Raw genomic sequence first — 21,477 nt, 5'->3', positions numbered from 1 at the left:
GGGAAGGGAGCAAATATTTATTTTTCTAAAGCGCAGAGTGGTCTGGTTTTAAAGCGCAGAGTTTTAAAGTACCCGTAATTCTGCCATTCCCCTAGCTCCTGAGCCTCTCTCTAGGGAGAACCATCCAAAAATCAGCTGCTGCTTACAACAAGGTCTCGAGAGTCGCAACCGAGCAGTGGAAGCAGAGAATGTTAATGAGAAAGGTCTCGTGAAATAAGCATCATTCTGGATTTTCTGATGTTGTAAAACAGTGAAATAGAAATATCTGTAAATGATTTTCCCACTTTTCAGGAACTGGTAAAAGGTATTCATTTCTCTATAGGGAGCAAAATGCTATTTGCATGGACTGTGCCCGCGGCAATTTGGTTGTTGGTGCACTTCGCAGCAGGTAAGATATATTTTTTTTTCCCTACATAGCAATTATCACTTAAAAGAAGCACTCAGGCTAATTAGGGTTTTTTTCCAGCTTCTGTGTGGTCTACTTCTTTCTTATTAGAGGGAGCAAAAATCAATGCTTGATTAGGTTTATACTGTAATTTCCTTAAGAACTCCTTGATCTGCTGCTCCCGCCGAGCGTCCTCCCGCTCTCCACGGCAATGCACCTCATCCTCCACAGTCCGGGCAGGCTGTGGGCAGCCGTGCCAGCTCTGGCAGGGCTCCGCACGCCGGCTGCATGGCTGGGAGCAACCGCGGGCAGGGCTACGGCCTCGGCTCTCAGCAGAGGAGGCCAATATAGAATCATATACGCTCAGGCATTGGCAGCTTGGCCATATGTTTATGCAGAATTGGCGCTGCAAGGCTGTTTCGTTTGTGCACGCAGTATATAGCAAGGAGTTGCTAGTGAGTTATGCAGGGAGGTTATTTGGTTTAGCTCAAGGGAGAGCTGTTGGTTACGTGAGAAAGCATCTCTATGGTTAGCTTCCACGAAGAGTTTCAGAAAGTAAGGAGAAACGGTGCTCCAGCATTTTCCCTTATCTTCTGCCGCTGCTCGGCTCGTGTGTCCCCAGCGCAAGCATCCCGCAGTCGGCCAGGCAGCGCGTGCCCCGGTACGCCGGGCGCAGCATCGCCTGTCCCCCCTCGGCGTCCTCTGCCACTTTGAAAAGCCACTGACACCCAAGGGGGGGTCTCCACGAGTCAGAGAAAACGTCGCTTATCTCTTCGGTAGAAACGCGCCTGCCACCGCTTTACTGAAACACAAGAAAAAAGAGTTCTGATCGATAGATTTTGCCTGGGGTTGTGCTTTTTTGTACGACGGCTGGTAGCTAGCCCCTGATTTCGGAGCCCGGTTAATCAGATTGGTGAAGACTGGGCACATCAACATCCCGTGAGTTACCACGCAGAGACAGGAATTCTTGCATGACCCATTTGGGGAGCCTCTCCCTCGAGCGCAGCACGTTGCACAAGACGAGCGATGTCTCCGTGTTAAAGGTTTGTTTTCCCGTTCTGTTGCAGAAGCATGCAGTGAAGGGAACGTGCCTGCTAGCAAACTTCCCCGTGGCGCTGCAGAAATATGTGACAAAGGGAATATGACTGCTAACACCACTTCTCACGTCCAGCCTGGAGCCAGCATCACCCTCTCATGCCAGCTGAAACCCCTGCGATACGCCGAGCGGTGCAGGATAGCTATTTTCTTTAACAGCTCTGAACTAATTAGCAGTTACGGCAGTTCAGTAAGCACCACGTTTCTAGTCCATACGTACGGCAAACACATGTTTACGTGCAAAACGGTTTGTGAATACAAGAAAAAACTCATTTGTGGAATCGATATAGAATCTGGAAGTAAGGAGAATTTAATTATTCCTTGTTCTTAAACATTTCCTGTGGTACCTCTGAGATGTGTTAGAAACTAGCAGTGGGTGGCCTTTTCCAGAAAAGGTGCTGTCTTTTAGTGGCTCTTTGTATTTAAAATATTCCTAGATGGGACTGTGCAACTCTGTTATTGATAAACGGAGAGATGCTAAATAAAACCGCCTGCTCAGAGCAAATATCATACTCCCTCCTGTTCTACCCCTGCCACCCACCGGTCTCTCCAGGACACAGGGGACTGTCAAGAAAAGTTCGAAGGGAATTTTAGATTTTCTTCTAGCCTGATGAGCTGATGCTGCTGCAGCAGTCATCTGCCGTATCAGTGCTGCTTTTTGATTTTTTAAATAAGAATAATGGTTGATTGCTGCAAGCAGAGCTTGTGGTGCCCGGTCTGAAGAGCTGTTAAGTTTTTGTATTTATCTGGCACCCTTGTAAAGTCACCGGGGTCTCGCTCAAGCGTCAGAGGCCTCAACAGGCTGCAGTGACCATAGGCTCAGCTATTTTCACAGATAAAAATTATCAGCCTGAACATTTTGCACTTACTTGTCCATAAACTCTTTTAAAAAAAAAAATCAACACAAATCTAGTATTTCTTGAAATATCTTCTATCGACATCTTTAAGGAAGGCTCTGATAAGAATATCTGTTTAAGATCCTCCAGATGAGCCCAGAAACGTGTCATGTATCCAGCACGGGACAGACGGCCACCCCACCTGCACGTGGGACAAGGGGAGGCTCACATACGTCAACACTACATACATAATACAGTAAGTAACGCGGGGATGCAGGTTCTTTAATACCTATAATTGTATCTTAGAGGGTGGGGTTTTTTTATTTTTACACCGTTTATTGAAGATTTACCCTTCTCAAAGCCCACGAAAAAGGTGGTTTATGAATAAGTCAGTCCCAGGCTGCCATGAGCACAGGAGCTGGAGCAGTTAAAAGCCCTTTTCTGTTCACATTTGTGCGTGCTGCGCCGCAGCAGTTCGGCTCCTTCTGGGTTCAGCAGACACAGAGGGTATGCCGAGCCGTGGCTTCCCGTTTGGAAATGGAAGGTTAGGAGGGGAAGTGGGCTGAAAACGGCTGCTCAAACCCGCTGCTTTCCCGTGGGGGATCTCCTCTGTTTAGTGGTTCTGTAGTTAGCAGTGCCCGCACCAGAAATCCTGCAATCGGAGCTGCTCGCTGTCTCGGAATTTAGCTAAGGAGACGGAGAGGGACCTTGCCTGGAAATGTGTTATTTTTGCTTCCCGTTTTAGAACCAACCTGTATTTTTGTTCTCTCCGGTTTGGCTGAGCCTTCCCTGAAATAGATTGTGGAGACTTCTGCAGCAAACTGTGGGGAAGAAGCAAAGGTTCCCTAGAGCCCGGCAAGGCGCATTTGGATTTCGGAAATCACTGTGCATAGGAGGAACCTTATTAAAAACCCCTATTCAAGCCAACATCGGGGTAGAATGAATTAATTTTGCCCGTTGCAAACTGCTGGGTAGGCTGAACTAGTCCCCATTTCTCTCCGAGGGGCTGCATGTTGACCATCTCCTTGCCCTGCGAGGCTCACTCTTCTTCACCTGCTTCTCCTTCTTCACCTTCTTCTTCTTCTTCACCTGCTTCTTCTTCTTCACCTTCTTCTTCTTCTTCACCTGCTTCTTCTTCTTCATCTGCTTCTGTTGGCCAAGGTAGCAGCAACTTTCTTAGGAGCTTGTAGAAGGCTGTTGCTGCTCTTTAAGCAGAAGGAGACTGTACAGGTAATTTACAGAAGCGTAGGGAAGTGTGGATAATGAGTCCTGCGAGCGTTGTAAGGTAGAGATGTAGCAGTGCTTGCTAGTAAGTTATTAAGTATATTACAAAATACAAAAGGTCAGCCTGAAGCAGCGTGATACAATCGTCTCTGATTCAGGTGGAAGAAAATACCCAGAGAAGCTAAAAGAGTTACCCAAGGCAATGGGTTGAATGACAGATTGAGAATTGAAAGTTGTGTTTGAAGTCATGCGGTCTGACCATTAGACTGCAGATAAAGTACATTTTTAATCACTAACTTATGTAAAAAAAACCAGCAACAAAAAAAACCCCAAAATCCATCATCCCCCCAAATTCTGTGTACCAACACCTATGCTCATTCGTAGAGAAATATTAGGTACCAATATTAGGCAACCATTACACTATTAAAAGCAACCTACTCACATGCAGCTCAGTGGAAATCCAGAAGTATTTCCTTTGTCTGCAATGAAAAACAAAAAGCGGTCTAACACCTTTTCTACAGATTTACCTAGAGGAGTATTTACTGCAACCACTGTATTTAAGCAGATAAAGTAGATCTTGCAAGGAGCAGCCGCCTGGCTTTCAGCACAGCGGTCCTCCCGTGAAAGCCAACCTGAAAGAGCCGCAGCCGCAGGGGACCCAGAGCAGCACGACTGTACGGGGACCGGAGCCGTGCCCCGGCGACCCCGGGTTTAGCTTTCACGGCATGCAGGAGGGTATTAACCCAGAGTTTTCCCTCTGTTCCAGGCTATCGAATGGGACGGATGTCTTATGTGTTTCAGAAGAAAGTCCGAATAAGAAGTTTGGCTCGCTGGCTCTGAGCAAGCTGAATTTTGACTCTACTTACACCGTTGTGGTTGCTGCCTCCAATGAGCTAGGAAGTGCTTTTTCACAGCCGCTCGTGTTCACGTTAATAGACATAGGTAACTGCATTACTTACCGCCTTTCAGTTAGTCCCAGCCCTTTAGAAAGACGTGAAAACATTTTGAGCACTTTCTTTTTTAAACCTCTCAGAAAAAGCATCCCTCCAGTCTAAAAGAGTAATACTATTTTCCACATAACCCCCCGCTCCGAGCTGTGCCGCCTTTCTGAGCGCTGTTTGCTTCTTTCTGTTTTTGCTGCTAGTGAAACCACATCCTCCCAACTTTTCAGTGGAATTTGAGAATTCTTCTGCGACCAGCTGCACCTTTTTTTGGCACGACGAAGCACAAGCGCAGCACTGCAGGCTGAGATATCGTCCGCTTACCAGGCACACCTGGAGCACGGTAATCCTCTTCCGAATAAAGGAAGCTATGATCCTTGGAGGTTGCTTTAATAGCGTTATTTCTTACTAGAATCACTTTGCCTTTCTCTGCTCTTTAACATCGTATTTAAGAAAAACTATTGCCTACTGCTCAAAAACGATCATTGGTCTAACGCTGACTGGAGGTAAAACACTGATCCTGTGCAAAAGCATGTGCATGAATATTTCCCCTTGTGCAAGAGTCCGCATGATGCACTGAAGAATCAGAGGTTATGTTCGACCCACCACGTTATTGGGGTATGGTCTTATCTGCTCTTGGTAGCTCACGGCTACCGGCGCGCGATTTCCAAATGTTTGCGCTTTTCCTAATGTTGACTGGAAGTCTTTGCTTTTATTTTAAGTGGTAAAGAAAAGTATTACTTGAAGTTGAGTAAAACACGTCAACAGAAAACTTATTATCTTCACATAATCAAATAAGGGATTTTTCTGATGAAGAACTGCAAGCCTGGTGATTCATTGCATCATTCGTCGGGTTATTAAAGTCGCCTCAGATCAGGGTTTTCCCCATTGTTTTTTAAAGACGTGTTTTGGCTGGCTGGGCTTCCTCTGGGCATTAGTAATTCAGCCTGTCACTGCCTTCAACCTTTATTTCCTCATGAGTTTTACATTATATGTCCTTTTATCTTCGTTGAAGGTTGAAAGCTTAAGCCGTGAGAAATGCAGCCTTTACGGTCTGGAGCCTCACACAGCCTACAAGTTTCAGGTCAGCTGTAAAATTCACCCTGAGCGAGGACTGTGGAGCAACTGGCGCGGGTACCAAACCCGGACTCCAGAAGCCGGTAACGCAAGACGGCATCCCCTGCGCTAAGCCCGAGTCTAACCTTTGCGTACGAGCGGAGACTTCAGCTCATGAAGTCAAAACGCTGCTGGGGTTTTGCTGGTTGGTTTGCAGAGCCGCTGTAGATCCAGACACAGAGCCAACAGGGAAGTAACTTCTGTACCAGAGTTGCTTTTTTAATGAACAAAAAAATGCAGCTGTTCGAGTTTCTTGCAAAACAGGATTTTCCAGAGGTCACTGGGAAGGTCTGAAGGATGTTTTCATTCGATGCTGTTGGAGGTTGGAGGAATTGTCTCCGTGCTGGCTGGAGCCATAGTGGCACATCTGAAAAGGCAGAGACAGCTGTGCGGCTTAGCTGGGGAAAGAGAAATATTCTGTATTGCTTCGTGCCTAAGTATTTTACCGAATTGCTGCAACAGCCCCTTGCTCAGGTCAGGGTGACTGCCATGTCACCCTCTGGTGCTGATGAACCACAGTTTGGGTGAGACACTCTGGGTCCTTGAGCTCGCCCAACAATTTGCTGAGAAGTGGGGTGAATTGGCCAGGAAACTGCCTGGACTCTCAGTTCTGCTGATGCTGGCAGGTTTTAGCAGAAGAGTTTAATTTTGCCAAGTCATCTTCTCCCGAGTGGAGAAGTTCTTTCATTTGGAGCCTCCTCCACCACACCGTGGAGCTGCTGGAGACCTGGGTAGCTTCAGCAGAGCAGAACCTGGCCAGGCGCTCGGGAGAGAGAGATCCCACCAGGAATTAGGTGAACAAAGAGGGTCTCGGCTCCCGAGGCCGGCACGGCAGGCTCCAGGGACACACAGCACCAACCTGAGGGCAACCCTGTTAGCTTCTGCCAGCTCCCATGTCGGCTGCCTCGGGCTCCCATACCTGCCTGCCTGACTTCACCCTGAGCTGCCCGCACCCACACGCTGCAAAACTTTCAGTTCTTATGAGAGAAGAAATCTTCTCAGAAGTTTGTGTTTCAACAAAGATGTGTCAGCTGCTTTGGCATCCCCTCCTTTTGTCTCCTACTTGGCTTTCGTTGCTCTTTTTTGTGAATTACTATAAGCTCCTCAGGCTAGTGCCATTATTACTCATGCTATTTACCACTACTGACACCATCAGTTTCTGTAAGAAGCATTGATTGATGGAGAAGGTGTGAACTTTTCCCTCCCCCACCTTCCTCTCAACAGTTTTCTCAACCTTCTCGAGGCACCCTGGCTTGCTACGGTATTTGTGGTCACCACCCCTCCACCGAGCCGATGCCATAAAACGAGAATCTTTTCAGCTCCTCCATGAGCATTTTCTGTTCTCAGACTAGGTGACAGCAAGGGGAGGGTGCAGCGAGAAGCTCTGGGCACATCATGGTTGCCCTTCTTTGAAGGAGCTGAAGTTCTGCGCATGGCTTGGGCCTTTTGCAAATTCAGGAGTATACCTTTGCAATGAGCTACGTTTTTTCCCTGCGTTTTTTCTCTGACCTGCCGCAAAACTTGCTTTATGCAAGCACTGTTTGTAAGTGAGCTTTTTTTCCCCCCCCAGCTAATTTGTGCGGTTCACATGTGAAATGAACTTCAAAATCTGGGCTGGAGGCCAACAGATGCAATCCCATATTTTATTTTTTCCTGCTTTGAGCTTGCCCCTTCCTCCCTCGCTTACAGCGAGTGTGCCCTGGTTTTATTTCTTCTGTCGCTCTTGCTTCTTGTTTCTATTCCAGTCACTATTTGCAGTTAATACAGGACAAATAGCTCTTAACGTTGCCGGCATTGAGGAATTTTTCTGTCTTTGACTTTAGCACATAGCAGGCAGCCCCATTCTAGCAGGGCTTGTCCAACAGCTGCCTGCTGCTTGGGCTATTAGAAGCATTTATTATTTGAATTTGATGGGTTTATTTTGGTGAGGGACCTTGAGGAACCAAACTTTGTTCTCTTTGGTCACATTGGCTTTCTTTATGTGTCTTTATCTGGCTCTGAACTGTTGGAGCACTTAGTTCACCAGTTTCTGCAGCGAGAAGTTTGCTTCAGTGTGATTTTGGAAGGTTTATTCGAAATTTCAAGGGTTTCCAGTCACTATGTGACTATAAGGAGAATCGTGGAAAGAACGGGGGTTTGAAGCTACCTCTGACAAGGTCCTGCCCAGCCAGCTGTTAAAGGCATTTATTGCCTAGAGCCAGACAGTGAAATCCTGCAGATCCTACAAACCCTATCCCCTGAAGCTGTCCGTTGTTTTAGGATTGATATAGCCAACCCCGAGGACCTTAAGTAGCCTCAAGTTTTATGCAAAGACGAGAGCTGATACTGTCCCTTTGACGCACAGGCTTCCTCGGGAGCCGTCCTGATGACCAGGTGCAGGATAAAGTCCCCAGCAGAGCACACCCCTCTCTTGGGTTCATGGCTTGTTCTCCTCGTGAGTACCATCACGTGGGCAGTCACCAGCGCAGCTGAACTCCAGCTGCAACAGCAGATACAGGCCATTACATATTGCATCATTGCAGGGACATTTAAAATCTTACATGTTAGTTGTCTCAGGATTTTTACCTCCTTCACCTGCCCAATGTCTTGTTTGTTTGCTTCAAAATACAGCCAGTAATGCTGCTCACCTTTTCCTTCCACACCAGTGCCAACCGGGCTCCTGGACATCTGGTACCGACAGCAGGACGTGGACTCTCAACGGCAGAACATCTCTCTTTTTTGGAAGGTAAGTGAAGTGAAGCCTGAGCCGATGAGGGGGAGCTCTGGTGCATGTGCTTGCAGGACAGGACTGACCCCAAGCAGGGCACAGGGCTTTTACCAGTGCCCAGGGACAGGGACACGGACCAGCTCTGCTACCCAAGGCTTGCCTCCCCCGGGACATTCAGCAATTCTTGCCTACCTACAATTTCCCTTTTACAGTTCCCCAAACTTTCTGTCGTGCTGGAAGTATAACACGTTCCCAGCACGTCACATCAGCGAAGAGAAGTGGAGGCATCACAGCTCGGTTACCCCCTTTCCACAAGGCGACCCGTGTCCCTGGTGATATATCTAAAGGGACAGGTAACAACCTTACAGACCTCCTAATTCGTTTCCTAATTACTGTCTCCCTCTCCTCGTTCTCCGCATCGCTGTTCTTTGCCGTGGTTGCCGTACGGGGTCAGGACAGGGGTTCTGGAGGCCAGGAGGACACCGTGCCCCCTGTTCTCCCCGTGCACACACCTTGTGTCTCTGCTTTTGGACATGGGCTTCCTTCAGAGGTGTTTCTGCTCTGTTTTGCTCATATGAAGAACAGAGCAATGAAGAATGGGGGAGGCAGAAGAGGCAATTTATTGTAATAGCCCTTTAAGGTGACCAAACCCTAAAAAATTTAAGAGCTGGATGTAGTTTGGGCAACTGAAAGGGTCCTGTCCATGTCACTGCTGTGTGGACGGACGGTCGGGCGAGGCTTTGGTCACACAGCAGCAGCAGGAAGAAAGTGGTTTTCTCTACAGGTGTGAAGCAAGTGATGGGCAAACCGCATGCAAAAGGGTTTGCTAATAATAAAGCTGCAGGTCTGAAACTGGACAAAGTCAGAGTCAGAAGAAGCCGGTTGTTCGGCTCTGCTGAGCAATGCCTCCTGTGAGCTGGGGACTGAGACCTCGCAAGGGAAATTTCAAAAAGAATTCAGGTTAAAACCCAGCTGTAGGGTAAAAATTCCACATTACTGTACATTACCATCCCGCTCGGGGGAAAAGGCTTACGCCAGGTCTGCTCCACCGCCATGCCCGGTGAAAGCAAGCCCCGTTACCCATGCCGAGTTTCTCCAGCATTACCTGCCCAACACTTAAAGCCAGGTCCAAGAGGAATTTTTGGATTGCGGGGCGTTTTGCTGCAGTGGTTTTATTTCAAAGCCAGTAAGATTTATTTAATTTTTTTTTAAAGCATAAATTATCTTTGACTTCCAGTTTGCAATCTCTAGATAACCTCCCAATTGCTGTTATATCTTCTCCCCATACCAACAAGCACTACGCTACAAGTGAAAGCAGAAATTCTGGGGTGATTATGTGACTCCAGCTGCTGTAGCTTCAAGACATTTATCTTTAAGACATTTATCTTGCAGTAGCGAGCTGGCGACACTTTCTGTATCGAAGCGGACTTCCTGCAGCGTCATTCATAAAATGGGTGCAATACATTGCTTTTATACTTTTCACGACAGCTACAAAGCAAAAAAACTCGGAGTCAGTACAACGTACTGCCGTGATACATCTTCATATTTTCACACTAATACCAAAGAAAGGATCCCCGATTTAATTTCAGCAGGCTTTTGGAGCGGTTTCAGTGCTGCATTTGTCCCGAGCCGCTGCCAAAGCCATGGTAAAACTGCAAACATTTTCCTATTTTTAAAAGTGGTTTTTTCCCCTCTTCCTTTTTTTGTTATGTTATGACCAAAAACCAGCCAAACAACATGAACTCGCTGTATAGGAGCTGCAGGAAAGGGTGAAACCAATAGCACAACTGCAGACACCCGGGGTGGAAAAACCAGCGAGAGGTGTTACATGGGACAGCACAGACTGACTTTTCAGAGACGTGTATTCTAAGTGGTTGAATTTAAATAATTCTTTATCACGGCTTTAAGTAAAAATCGGGATTTTCCCAAGGATTTTCCCAAAGTCAAAAATGGCTCGTTTTTACAAATCGAGCCGTGCAGGTAATACTCTTTTTTCCCCCCTGTGAAAAGCGTGGCTTGAATTCAGACTCAAGGAAGGAGGGGGCCGTGTGTTTCACTGTCCCCAGCTACGCTGCTGCTTGGAAAATCGGCAGCTCACAGCGAAAGAGCGTCACTAAACTGGAATTAAACAGGAAAAATAAATAAGAAATACAAAGAAAGATACGCGACCTTAAGAGAGACTCGCAGGTAAATGCAGGCTCGTGGCCCTGCTGTTAGGGAATGAACCCATTTCATGTGGCTGGATGGCACGGATTGCCAAGAGCAGAGCAGTGACGGAGCTGGGATGAGGCTCGGGAATGGTGAGCACGGGCCACGGGGCTGGGCAGCAGCAAAAACAAAGGGAAAAATCAGAAGAGGCTGTTAGGTGGTACAGGTTTGACACCAATGTGCAAAACCATGGTGGAAAAGGGAAATTCTGCAGCAAGGACACTAGCTTTCTTCGGAAAAAAACGTTATATTTTTAGCAATAAAAGTTAGCATGTTCATTTATGAACGTGTATTCGTAGGTTGGTACTGGTGGGGAAGCTATGCTACCTTTAAAATGCATTAGCTGTACTTCAGGCCAAGAGATCTTACGTTAATTTAAAAAAAAAAAAAAAGTATTAGAGCAGAAAGCAGTCTCAACATGTGAGCGAGAAATCTCTGTAGCACTGCTTGTTTCCTCACAGTTTTTAGAAGAAAAGAAAGTAAAAACTGGTAATGGGTTAGCAGAGAACGTTAGCTGGTATGTGCGATAGCCCGGCAAGTAACACAGTCGCTGTAAATAACCTCTTTACTATTAGAACAGAAAAGGAAGAGGAAAAATTATCTTTGAGATAAGTTTCTCACTGAAACGGGGCCGCTTGAGGCGGTGGGTTCGGGCGATGCTCTGAGGCCATCGCCCGCTGCCAGGCAGGAGGGCTGATAGCAGGGTCCCCACCTCCGCCCAGCGTGGGGAAGGGGCCGTGGCTGCTGCTCCACGGGAACCACGGCGTGGGTGGACGAACTGCAGTCCCGTGCGAGCGTGCGGGCTTGCTAAAGCCTCCTTCGGGAGGGCTTGTAGGTGTGGCACGAAGACCCCTTTCGTGGTCGTAGGTTCGTTTAAAAGCAGGTGAAATATTTGGTTCGCAAATGGCCAACACCACCTTCCGCCACGAGCAGGTCTGAAACCTGCCCGGGCAGCCCGGCTTGGTACCGTCAGCTTTCTGCAGTCTTTGCCCATCGGAAGGAGAAGAAGAGAGTAACGAATGCTCTTTCCTCGCAGGCTTTGAGCAAGTCGGAGGCGAGAGGAAGAATCCTGCGGTACACCGTGACCTTCGAAGCTCCGGACCAGCGGAATCCCCTGGCAGGAGAAGCACACGTTACCACCCAAACCAGCTACGCCAGAGTCACGCCGAGGGTGGACTACAAGATAACGGTCACCGCCGAGAACTCAAGGGGCAGGTCCCCCCCTGCATCCATCGTCACCGACCTGGGCATCCACGGTAAGGGCTTCTGCTGGGTCTGGACCCCTGGGAATAATACCAGCGCTCCGCTTTGTGCTACGCACCGTGGAAGCGTTCAGGTCCCACAACCTTGTGCTCACCAAGGTCCATCTCAACGAATCTTCACGGATCCGCGGATCCAGTTTGCGGCGTGGTCAAGGGTGCGGTTTCACGACACGTTAGGTTGCCCTACGTTAGTACTGCTGTAATTTCACCTCAACCCCTTCTGCCGACACAGGCGTAAGCCATGCCGTCAGCCATCCAGGGACCTGACACAGCAGAAAATTAACCATGCTGAAAAAACAAACCAGAGTGGGTTTGGTTTTTTTATGAGAGAGGTGGCAGGACTGACGGGAAGGTGACGGTGAGGGGAAATCGCACAAGCCTTATCTCCTGTGAAATTGCACTCTGTTGTACCCACGCAGCAAAATCAATGAACGTTCCCCGCAACTCACCCAGCTCCAAATTTCCTGTGCCGGTACCAGGCACGACGGAGCCTCGCGGTCTCGGGGGGTTTGTTTGAGGAGGCAGTTCTCTATTTGCACTTGTCCCGGTGTCGTGTCAGTAAAACAGTGACAGAACCACGGCTAAGGATTTCACCTTTTCCCAGTGCCGCATCGGACACCCGCGGGATGCTCTCCTCCTTCGGGGGCAGACGCAGAGCTCCTCAGCTCGCAGGCGGCATTGATTGCGTGAGCCCTTCGTTAGGCAGAGGCAGGAGTGGTGCAGGAATATCCCCCGTGCGTGGTTATCGGGAGGCAGTAGGACAAGAACTGCTCTGTGGGCTCAGTTCAGCCGTATTTGTAGGAAAAACCGTTCAAAAAAAGATGTTGGTGTTTCTATATTACCGACGAAAATTTGGCGACTTTCCCAACGTTTTCTCCTGCAAGAAAAAGTAACCCGGCCCGAGCTGTGAAAGCAAGAGCTTTGGTCTTGTGGAGAGGACGTGTGTTTGTGCTCTAACTCCGGAGCAGGAGTGTCGGGATGTGCCGTGACAGTGTCCTCCAGGGCTCGGCGATGGTATAAACCAGCAAAGCTGTGTGCGTTCAAACCGCTGCACCACGAGACATGACAAGAGCGTGGCTCTATTCCTATCAGCATAGACATCACCCTCGTATAAATACCTTTTCTTTCGATGGCAGTTCATTTTCATACATCGCGTGGTGCCAGACTGGATGAGACACAGGAAAAAACGTCTATCAACCTTACCGAGTCCACCCGAGGTTAAGGCAAGCTTGTGCTGATGGTCTCTTTTTTTTGTCTGGTTGTTCTTTCTCCCCTGTAAGACCTACCTCCTCCGCAGAAAGTCTCCGCCGTAGCCATGGGAAATAGCAGCATCCTCGTCAGCTGGAAACTGCCCGTCAGGTCGACGGCGTCCCTCAGCGGATACGTGCTGGAGTGGGCAGAGACAGAGAGGAACGCGCGCCTGGAGCCCCATCCCGCCTGGGTGAAGCTTCCAGCATCCAGCCTGTCCACCGTGATAGCAGGTAACTACCACCTCCGGGTAGGATGTTACTGAGGTACCATTTTATTTTGAAAGCTTTTTAAGGAAGAAATCAGATTCTAAGTTTTCCTAACTCAGCATAAGAAATGATGGCATTTAAAGCTTTTTGTATGGGATGGGGAAAAAAATAAATCCGTGGCTGCTCCGGGCTCAGTTCCACGGTCGTTCTCAGCTGAGATTTGCATCTGATAAATAAAACGTCTCTTAAAAAAACGCAGTCCCTCCGAAATGAAACAAGCCAGCTAGAGGTACAAGAGATCAAAGGCTTAAGACAAGACTATTTCCTTTCTACTAATTGTCGGTTACTAATCCCACCCAGTACTTTGGGTCAGTGTTCTGCACATCGGATAGCTATGAAGTTACAACGGGGGGACCGTGAGCGTTACCCTCGTTACTCTTTCCTATCCTCTGTCCTGGTGCTGTGCCTCCGAGGTGTTTACAGCCCCACTCTCGAATGAGCTGGAAAAAGCAGCGTATTCACGCCATGGCTTTGTGCTGTGCTTTGGAAAGGAGAGGAATGAGTTCCTGTCCATCTCCCATAACTCGCGGGAACAGTCCGGAGGAGGATGCTCACATGAAATCATGGGGAAGAAATAGGGGGTGAGATTCTGGTGCCTCCTAAGTGACCTTTCTTTCCTTCTTTATGAAAGATGCGTTCATAAATCAGATTCATCTCAGATTTAAGCAGCTAGTGTAAATACTTTAGCCATGACTGTAGATACTGTAACTAGTAACTCTCCACTTGTAATTTCTTTATTTAGAGCACATAAAAGATAACGCGTGCTATCAGATCAGCGTATTTGCACTCTATCGGGACAGAGCTGGACAAGCGGCATCAGTTAGGGGATACTCAAGAGCAAAAGGTAAGTCACAGTCGTAGTCTTCCAGGTATTTTTGAGCTAGCTTAAGTTCAGCTTTAAAAGTCAGTCTTATGTTCTGCAGCACCATCAGCTGGGCCCCAGATGTATACAACACCACGGGCAAACGGCGTCTTGGTTTCATGGGAAGAAATCCCTGCCCACCAGCAAATGGGCTGCATCACAGGGTACCATATATACCTGCAGAAGAAGGACAGGGAGGAAGCCCCGGACGTCTACAGTAGGCACCCGGGGAAGCCCAGCGTGAAGTGCACGTGCTGCGGGCGGGGGACGGAGGGGAGGGAGAGAGGGAGCTTCGCAAAGCCCTGCGCAGTCGGGGAGTCACAGGCAGCGATGCCGTGAGGGCCAGCAGCAAGACTCGGGGCCAGCCCCCGCTGCTACAGCCGCCCATCACCAGGACCGCGTGCTCAGGGCTTCCAGCTTTGAGTCAGGTCACGCCAAGTTACTCTGAATGTGGAACTATCAGATTTCTCCCTGCTTTTTTTTTTTCTTTTAGTTATTTTCTGAAGTCACAACCACTGCAAGCCCTTGTAATTAAGGGCAGGGTAAAATACCAGACTTCCCAAAAGCCCTATCCGACGAACGCATCCTCTGCACGACACACTGCGACGCGCTCGGCAGGCAGCACCCACTGCGTTCCCACGCCCCCACGCCTTTCCCACCCAAGCCCTCTCGCGCTCCGTCTGCCTAACTCCCAGGCTTCCACCCAAGAAATGGGGTTTTTTTTAAACTTTATGCGGAAGTTGCATGACAGTTTTTAATGGATGTTTTATAGTTCCACCGTACAAGCCACACTTTAAATTGAAACATTAACTTCCCAAGCGACAGCACTCAGAGGACAGGATATGCAATCCCGGGTGTCCCATCGATACAATGGCACAGGCCACCCCATAGCATAAGGTCTTTTATAGCCCTTCCAGTCATTCAGTGGCACAGAAAAGGAAATTAATTAAAGTAACAAACGCCTCGCCATGCTCCGAGCACTGGAAACCCAGTTCCTTGAAGTGAAATGCAGTACCCGTGTGCGCCAGGTGCTTCGTTTCCCCATGCAACGCTGCAGGCTTGGGGAAGAGTGGCTGGAAAGCTGCCTGGCAGAGAAGGACCTGGGGGTGCTGGTCGACAGCCGGCTGAACATGAGCCAGCAGTGTGCCCAGGTGGCCAAGAAAGCCAATGGCATCCTGGCTTGTGTCAGCAATAGCGTGGCCAGCAGGACGAGGGCAGTGACCGTGCCCCTGTACTGGGCACTGGTGAGGCCGCACCTCGAATGCTGTGTTCAGTGTTGGGCCCCTCACTCCAAGAGAGACCTTGAGGGGCTGGAGCGTGTCCAGAGAAGGGCAACGGAGCTGGGGAAGGGTCTGGAGCACAAGGCTGATGGGGAGCGGCTGAGGGACCTGGGGTTGTTCAGCCTGGAGAAAAGGAGGCTGAGGGGAGACCTCCTCGCTCTCTACAACTGCCTGAGAGGAGGGTGTAGAGAGGTGGGGTCGGTCTCTTCTCCCAGGTAACAAGTGATAGGACGAGAGGACATGGCCTCAAGTTGCGCCAGGGGAGGTTTAGACTGGATATTAGGAAATTTTACTTCACCGAAAGGGTTGTCCAGCACTGGAGCAGGCTGCCCAGGGAAGGGGTTGAGTCCCCATCCCTGGAGGTATTGCAAAGCCGTGTAGATGTGGTGCTGAGGGACATGGTGCAGTGGTGGGCTTGGCAGTGTTAGGTTTACGGTTGGACTCGATGATCTTAAAGCTCTTTTCCAACCTATACCATTCTGTGATTTGCTTCTCCCCCTTTTCCTTCCAGCCATTTCCAACGCGACTGCCCAGCGCTCGTTGTACATCGCCGACCTGCAGCCCGGGGAGCACTATGCCCTGTGGATGACAGCATCGACGGCTGCTGGAGAGGGGCCCTGGGGCAACAGCGAGCTCATCTGCTTGGAAAGTATGAGTCTCTGCCGGGGTGGGGGGCCAGGAGAGGTCCTGGCCCTTGGCCCCCTGTTTTCCACAGATGGGGAATGCTTTTCCCACTACTCTCCGACTACTGAAGCTCTCTAGTTTGGGCTAGTTTTAAAACGTGGCGTCTCTTTGTCTTCAAGCGCCCAGTTTTGCGCCGAGAGGTTAGCAGCATCATTTAATAGTCGCTGAAGGCCAGCAGGATGGTTTGTTGTGAAGGGGGAAAGAAGGGTTTGGTCCCTCCGAGTTGCTGGCCCAGAAATCTGTGTGCTTCCAGCTCTGGCACAGGGATCCATGCAGAAAGTCCTGCTGCCCTCCTCATCTCCCGTGGGCTGGTGGCTCCCTGGGGACCTGTGGTCACTGAAGCAGCCGTGACCTCAGAGCCTTCTCGGGGAGCGCAGCATCGTCTGCGCGGTCCCTGTTCCCGTCCCTCCCAGGGGATGCAAAAGCCAGACCTTCTCCCAAAGACTTCTGACCGCAGCTAACGGCAGCAATCGGGGTTTCTGTCCTGCAAGACGGATTGTTTTGATCAAATTTGTCATGAGCCCAGATCAAGACAAATGGTCGCTAAACCCCAAGAAGGGAGTTGGTAAAATCTGTGCTTAAGCGTTGCCAGAAAGTTTGTTTTGCGGCATTTCCTCCCCAGCAACGTGCCACAACAACAACTTTCGGCTCCCGAGTCACGTACGTTAGGAAATTCATCTCCAGAGCGTGGGAGCAGGGCTCCTCGGGAGGCAGGTTTCTCCCACAGGCTGTGGGAGAAATCCAGGGAGATGAGGAAATTAAAGCAATCCGGACAAGTTAAAAGTTTTCCTGGTATAAAGTCTGGATTTGCAAAAATTACATTTTAAGCAGATAGCGCAAGCACAGTAAAGCCAAGGTGTTCACTGAGAAACAGTTCAGTCCCTGACAGTTTACTGAAGACGCACTGAACTTTGTTAAGATCTTTCCTACTTAGCCCCCCTCTGCTGCAAGCACCACCCCGAGTTCACGTCCTCTGTCAGCCTTTGGTTCTGTACTGGAAGAGAGAGCAGCAATTGCGTGTTTCGGGTTGTGGACCGCGTATCTCGAGAGAGGGTGGCAGACATCTTCGTGTTACAAAGTACTGGTGTCCCCGACAGTCCATCCAGATTCCTGATTCGGAACCAAAAAAAAAGTCGGTGTGTTTTATGAGTGCAAACACTAGGCAGGCCACGACTGTTGTCCAACGTGAACTAGCATATTGACATTTTTTATTTTTTTAATAAAGATGAACGATGGGTGTTCCGTATTTCAGGTGCTGGGGACTGGATGACTGTTGTGCTTACCTGCAGCTTCTTCATCTTCTCAGCCTGCATTTGTTCTGTGCCTCCGGTGAGAAAATTGTGAGTGGATCCATCTGTTACGTTCCAGTAAAACACGGAATTGTTATCAGAAGGGATGGTCACGTCCTTCCAGGACACCTTGGGGAACAGCGAGGATTGCTCTGAATAAAGGTTTCAGAGTACACGAATGATAATAAGAACACCCACTGAGCTTAAGATATGGCCTCATTTCATATATATTGTGAATTTTTAACCTAAGGCTTAATCACATGCGCAAACAGTGCGGCCCAGGTCAGTGCTGCAGGTACCAGCATTCCTGCTTTTAATTGCACTTATTCCATCTGCAGATTACGCTCCCTCCTCTCTGCACTTATGCCGCAGTGGCAGAGCAAAGCCATTCCAGACCCAGCTAACGCTACCTGGGCTAAGAACTACATGTCTATGAAGGTAAGTTGTACTTTTTTTTTTTCTTCTAATCCCACTACCTTCAGAAGAAAAAACGATCGGAGCCGTGCAAGTCAGTAATCTCTTAATGCAGCAAATCCAGCAATCTCCGATCGTGGAGCAGCTCTGTCCTCATGTCATGTTAGACTGTAGGATGTATCGGGAAATTAAATGCAAGAACGATGCGGAGATCCTTCATTTTTAGCAGTAGTAGCTGCTGCGTGGGGGGATGCTTCACGGTGGCGGTGGGAGGTCACAGGATATCGATCACGTAGTTAACGATCGTGCCCCTCCACAGGCCGAGCTGAGCTTGCCCTCCAGCCTCTTTCTGCACAGCACCAGCAGCTTTGAAGAGCCCGAAACAACAGAAGTAGAGGAAGCCTTCGCGAAGACCGACCCCCTGGCCCTCCAGGACAAGCTCCTCTTCGGCAGCATTGGAAATGACGACTGGCCGCTGGAGAGCGGCTTGGGGCCAGAGGAGCCGGGCTACAAGCCCCTGCCCAGCACGGCCGACGGAGTGGTTTACGAGCAGCAGCTTCCCGACCTCTACAAGAGGATAGCGGTGGAGGTGACGGAGCACACACAGACCGTCTCCAAGTCCATCGCCAACCCCGTCACAAACAAAGCCGCCGCGTACCTACCCTCGGTTACAGGCGCTACTGAAGACCACCCTGAACTCGAGTGCAATCCGCTCTCCGTCTTCCCGACAACTTTTTTGACACCCGTCCTTTCCTATGAAGGGAATCTTACTTTGGATATGGTGAAAATTAACTGCAGCTCTTTCACAAGGTAGGTGGTCAGGGTGATGTAAGCCTGGCCTGATTTTCTGCACTTTACTGAAGTATTTCAGTGCGTTTCAGTACAGCCAGTCCAGTTACTTGTATGTGACACCTTTAAGTGATTTAAAAAAAACCCAACTCCCCAACCTTTCCAGCACGGCAAGCCACACCTTACCGTACAATACAGCAGCTCCTCATCCACCCAGCAGGCTCGGGTAGAATTAAAGACAGATCAGGAATGCCAGGGCTGCGTGGCCCGGCTTTTGGAGAGGTTAATTAATTATCCAGATGCCTTCATGCAGCCTGGGTTGCCTCAGGCCCCTGTCCCACTGCCTGACCACAAGTGGCTCAGCCTGGCTTGGTCCACCCCAGGGATCAGAGACGTGCTATCCATCATTTCAACCGTCGCTCGCCCAGGAAGGGTGAGGAGTTGTGCCGGGGTCGGACCTCAGCATCCCAGCCCCGGCAGGACCACGGCTGCAGCCCTCGCTCCTCCGGCTGTGCGCAGCAGGTTAGCGACGCAGCACGGGGACATCTGCATCCACTGGTGCTAAACCTAATGCCCGCAGGCAGTATTCCTCACCGCAGCCCAGTACTGGCACTAAGGCACATTGTCCCCAGTGACACCGGCGCTACAGCCCGCGGGGGTACCGGGGGCCGCAGCAGGGCTGGCAGCTCAGCCGCAGCCTTCGTGGCTCCCTTCAGGAAAGGAGAAATCCTCACCAGAAATAAAAGCAACAGGCAGCGCGTGCACGCAGTAAGTCAAATGGACTGGTGAGAAGAATTTAAATCATTTATTGAAGTATTCTAATTACAGGTTTGAAGTGTGTGTTACACATTTAATGACTTTGTTTACTGTATGTGTATATATATAAATAAAATGTTGGAAACCTGAAATTTGCCTCCTGTTGTTTTCTCTGGCCAAGCTCAAGTGCTACGCTGCAGCTATACACAGAATAAGGTGTCTTTAAAAATAAAGCCGAAGCGTTGCTGCTGGAGATGCGGTAGTCCAGTCTGAACTTACCTGGAGCATCCTCCTCCTACCCAGGACCAGGTGGCTGCTCTCCATCCGCACCTGGCTACGCAACCTGTTGAGGAGCAGCATAAGCTGGTGATGAAACCCTCCTGTGATACCGCCATCTCAGAGCACCTCCACGAACAGCTGTTATCCAGCTCGGTGAGGAAACAGCCCTCAGCAGCCCTGCAAAGGTCTCCTTGCACAGCAGCGACAAGAGATGCACCTGCACCGCAAGGCTGCTACCTCAAGGCCCCGGCTTTCCCCGCTGCCTTTCACTTGAAGTGAAAAGCAAAACCCAAGTGCTGGGTCGGGCAGGTCTCTGTTGGCTCGTTCCCCCAGTTTTCATTCCAGATGTGGCTATGTTACCATCTACAGGAGGCCCACACGCTCCGGCACTCCCGAGTTGAAAGGCACTGCAGGACAAGCCTGTGACTGTTAGTAACGGGGCACACGCTGCCTCCTGAGCCAGCGCCAGACAGGCTGGGGTCATCGCATTCCTCGGTTTGCCGAGGATGTACCTCCATCTGGACTGCGACACCCCCTCTGCGGTGGGTGGGAGTCTATGCAACTACTTGTGTGCACGTGAGTTTTAAGGTTTCTTAGGAACGTGAAATTCAAGCCCTGGCACCAGCTCTCCTCGTGTTCAGCTTTCAGTGACTTCTCTCTGCACCTCCCTGCAATGCCCAGAGCGTTTCCCTTTGATCAGCACAAGTGATCTCATGCACCCTGGCTCTTCTCAAACCTTAGCTTTCCAGTCTTCTGTTTCTGTGTATTGAGAACAAAATAAAACCATCAGCAATGATTCAGCTGTTCTTAGCCCACAGCCGCATGAATTCCTAGGAAGGAGATGCATCCTGGTAAAGGCAGAGTAGCTCAGCTGCCTCAGCAGCCCGTGGGAACCAGCTCGCCGCCGGCTCCCACCGGACACCCACAAACCCCCCAAACAACCCAGCCTCGCTGCCTGGCCGAGACGCATTCGGTCGCTGGAGCCTGCAATCAAAGCTGGGGGCGTGACAGTGTGCGGCACTCCTGAGAGTCGCTGCTGGGGGATAAGGAACTGAAAGAGACTGGAGACAGCTACTGCCCAGGAAACCGCCTTCCCAAAGCAGAGGGAAAGGCGCTGCGGGGAAACGTTGCGAGAGGAGAGGAGCAGGAGCAGCAGCACTCCAGGTAACGGCTCCGGCGTGCTGCAGTCCAGCAATCTCTCGACGTGTGCTTGAGGGCTCCTCTGCAGCACAGCGACCACTTCCGAGACGCACGTTCTGGCTACGGCGCTCGCACGGCCCACCTGCGCTGGGCACGCACGACAGCCGTTCCCCCACCATCCCAGCACAGGGAGAGCGCAGGCCCTGCCCCTACCCCTCAGCTCACCTGCGGCAGGACGCTGCCCACGACCTCTCCCAGACACGCCAAGGGATCCTTCTCATATCACGGCTACGGCAAAGCTTATTCCTCCTGCCGGGTAACTCAGCCGTCACTGGAGGACGAGAATACTTACCCTTACTGCCCAACCACTCGGCATCAGCTCACCATATTCACGGCAGAAATGGTGCACTGAAGAAACATGACTCCCAGATGTGCCAGCAAATGCCCATGACGCAGCCTCTCGCTCGAGAGAGGTGCACGTACTCGTTAAGACACAGCACACAGTCTGCTTCGCCACGGTACCAATGCAAGCAGCGTACACTCCCCGCTTCCACCCACGCTGTCAGTAGGGGTGTCAAAGCCGGCAGGATTTTTTGATCTGCAGGCTCCCAATAAAACCACGTGCAAGGAGGCTTCGCAGCAGCTCTGCAATGCAGCCCTACTCACGTAGTTACCAAAAATTTAGGTTTGACT

At 50.1% G+C, this 21,477-nt stretch overlaps 1 protein-coding gene across 1 annotated transcript; it reads left to right on the top strand.

Annotated features, from left to right (window-relative positions):
* The first annotated feature begins 330 nt into the window (after positions 1-330).
* IL12RB2 (interleukin 12 receptor subunit beta 2) lies at positions 331-19,496 on the top strand. Its single transcript, XM_072866391.1, has 15 exons — positions 331-388; positions 1,453-1,779; positions 2,458-2,572; positions 4,307-4,482; positions 4,685-4,824; positions 5,497-5,641; positions 8,243-8,322; positions 11,549-11,768; positions 13,055-13,255; positions 14,034-14,135; positions 14,215-14,370; positions 15,945-16,082; positions 17,370-17,457; positions 17,745-17,844; positions 18,140-19,496. The coding sequence occupies exons 1-15, from the start codon at positions 331-333 to the stop codon at positions 18,632-18,634; spliced, it is 2,541 nt and encodes an 846-aa protein (XP_072722492.1). The 3' UTR covers positions 18,635-19,496.
* The last annotated feature ends 1,981 nt before the right edge of the window (positions 19,497-21,477 follow it).

This window comes from Ciconia boyciana, chromosome 7 (genome assembly GCF_034638445.1).
Source record: "Ciconia boyciana chromosome 7, ASM3463844v1, whole genome shotgun sequence".
Lineage (NCBI taxonomy): Eukaryota > Metazoa > Chordata > Aves > Ciconiiformes > Ciconiidae > Ciconia > Ciconia boyciana.
This window is presented reverse-complemented; position numbering and strand designations above follow the sequence as displayed.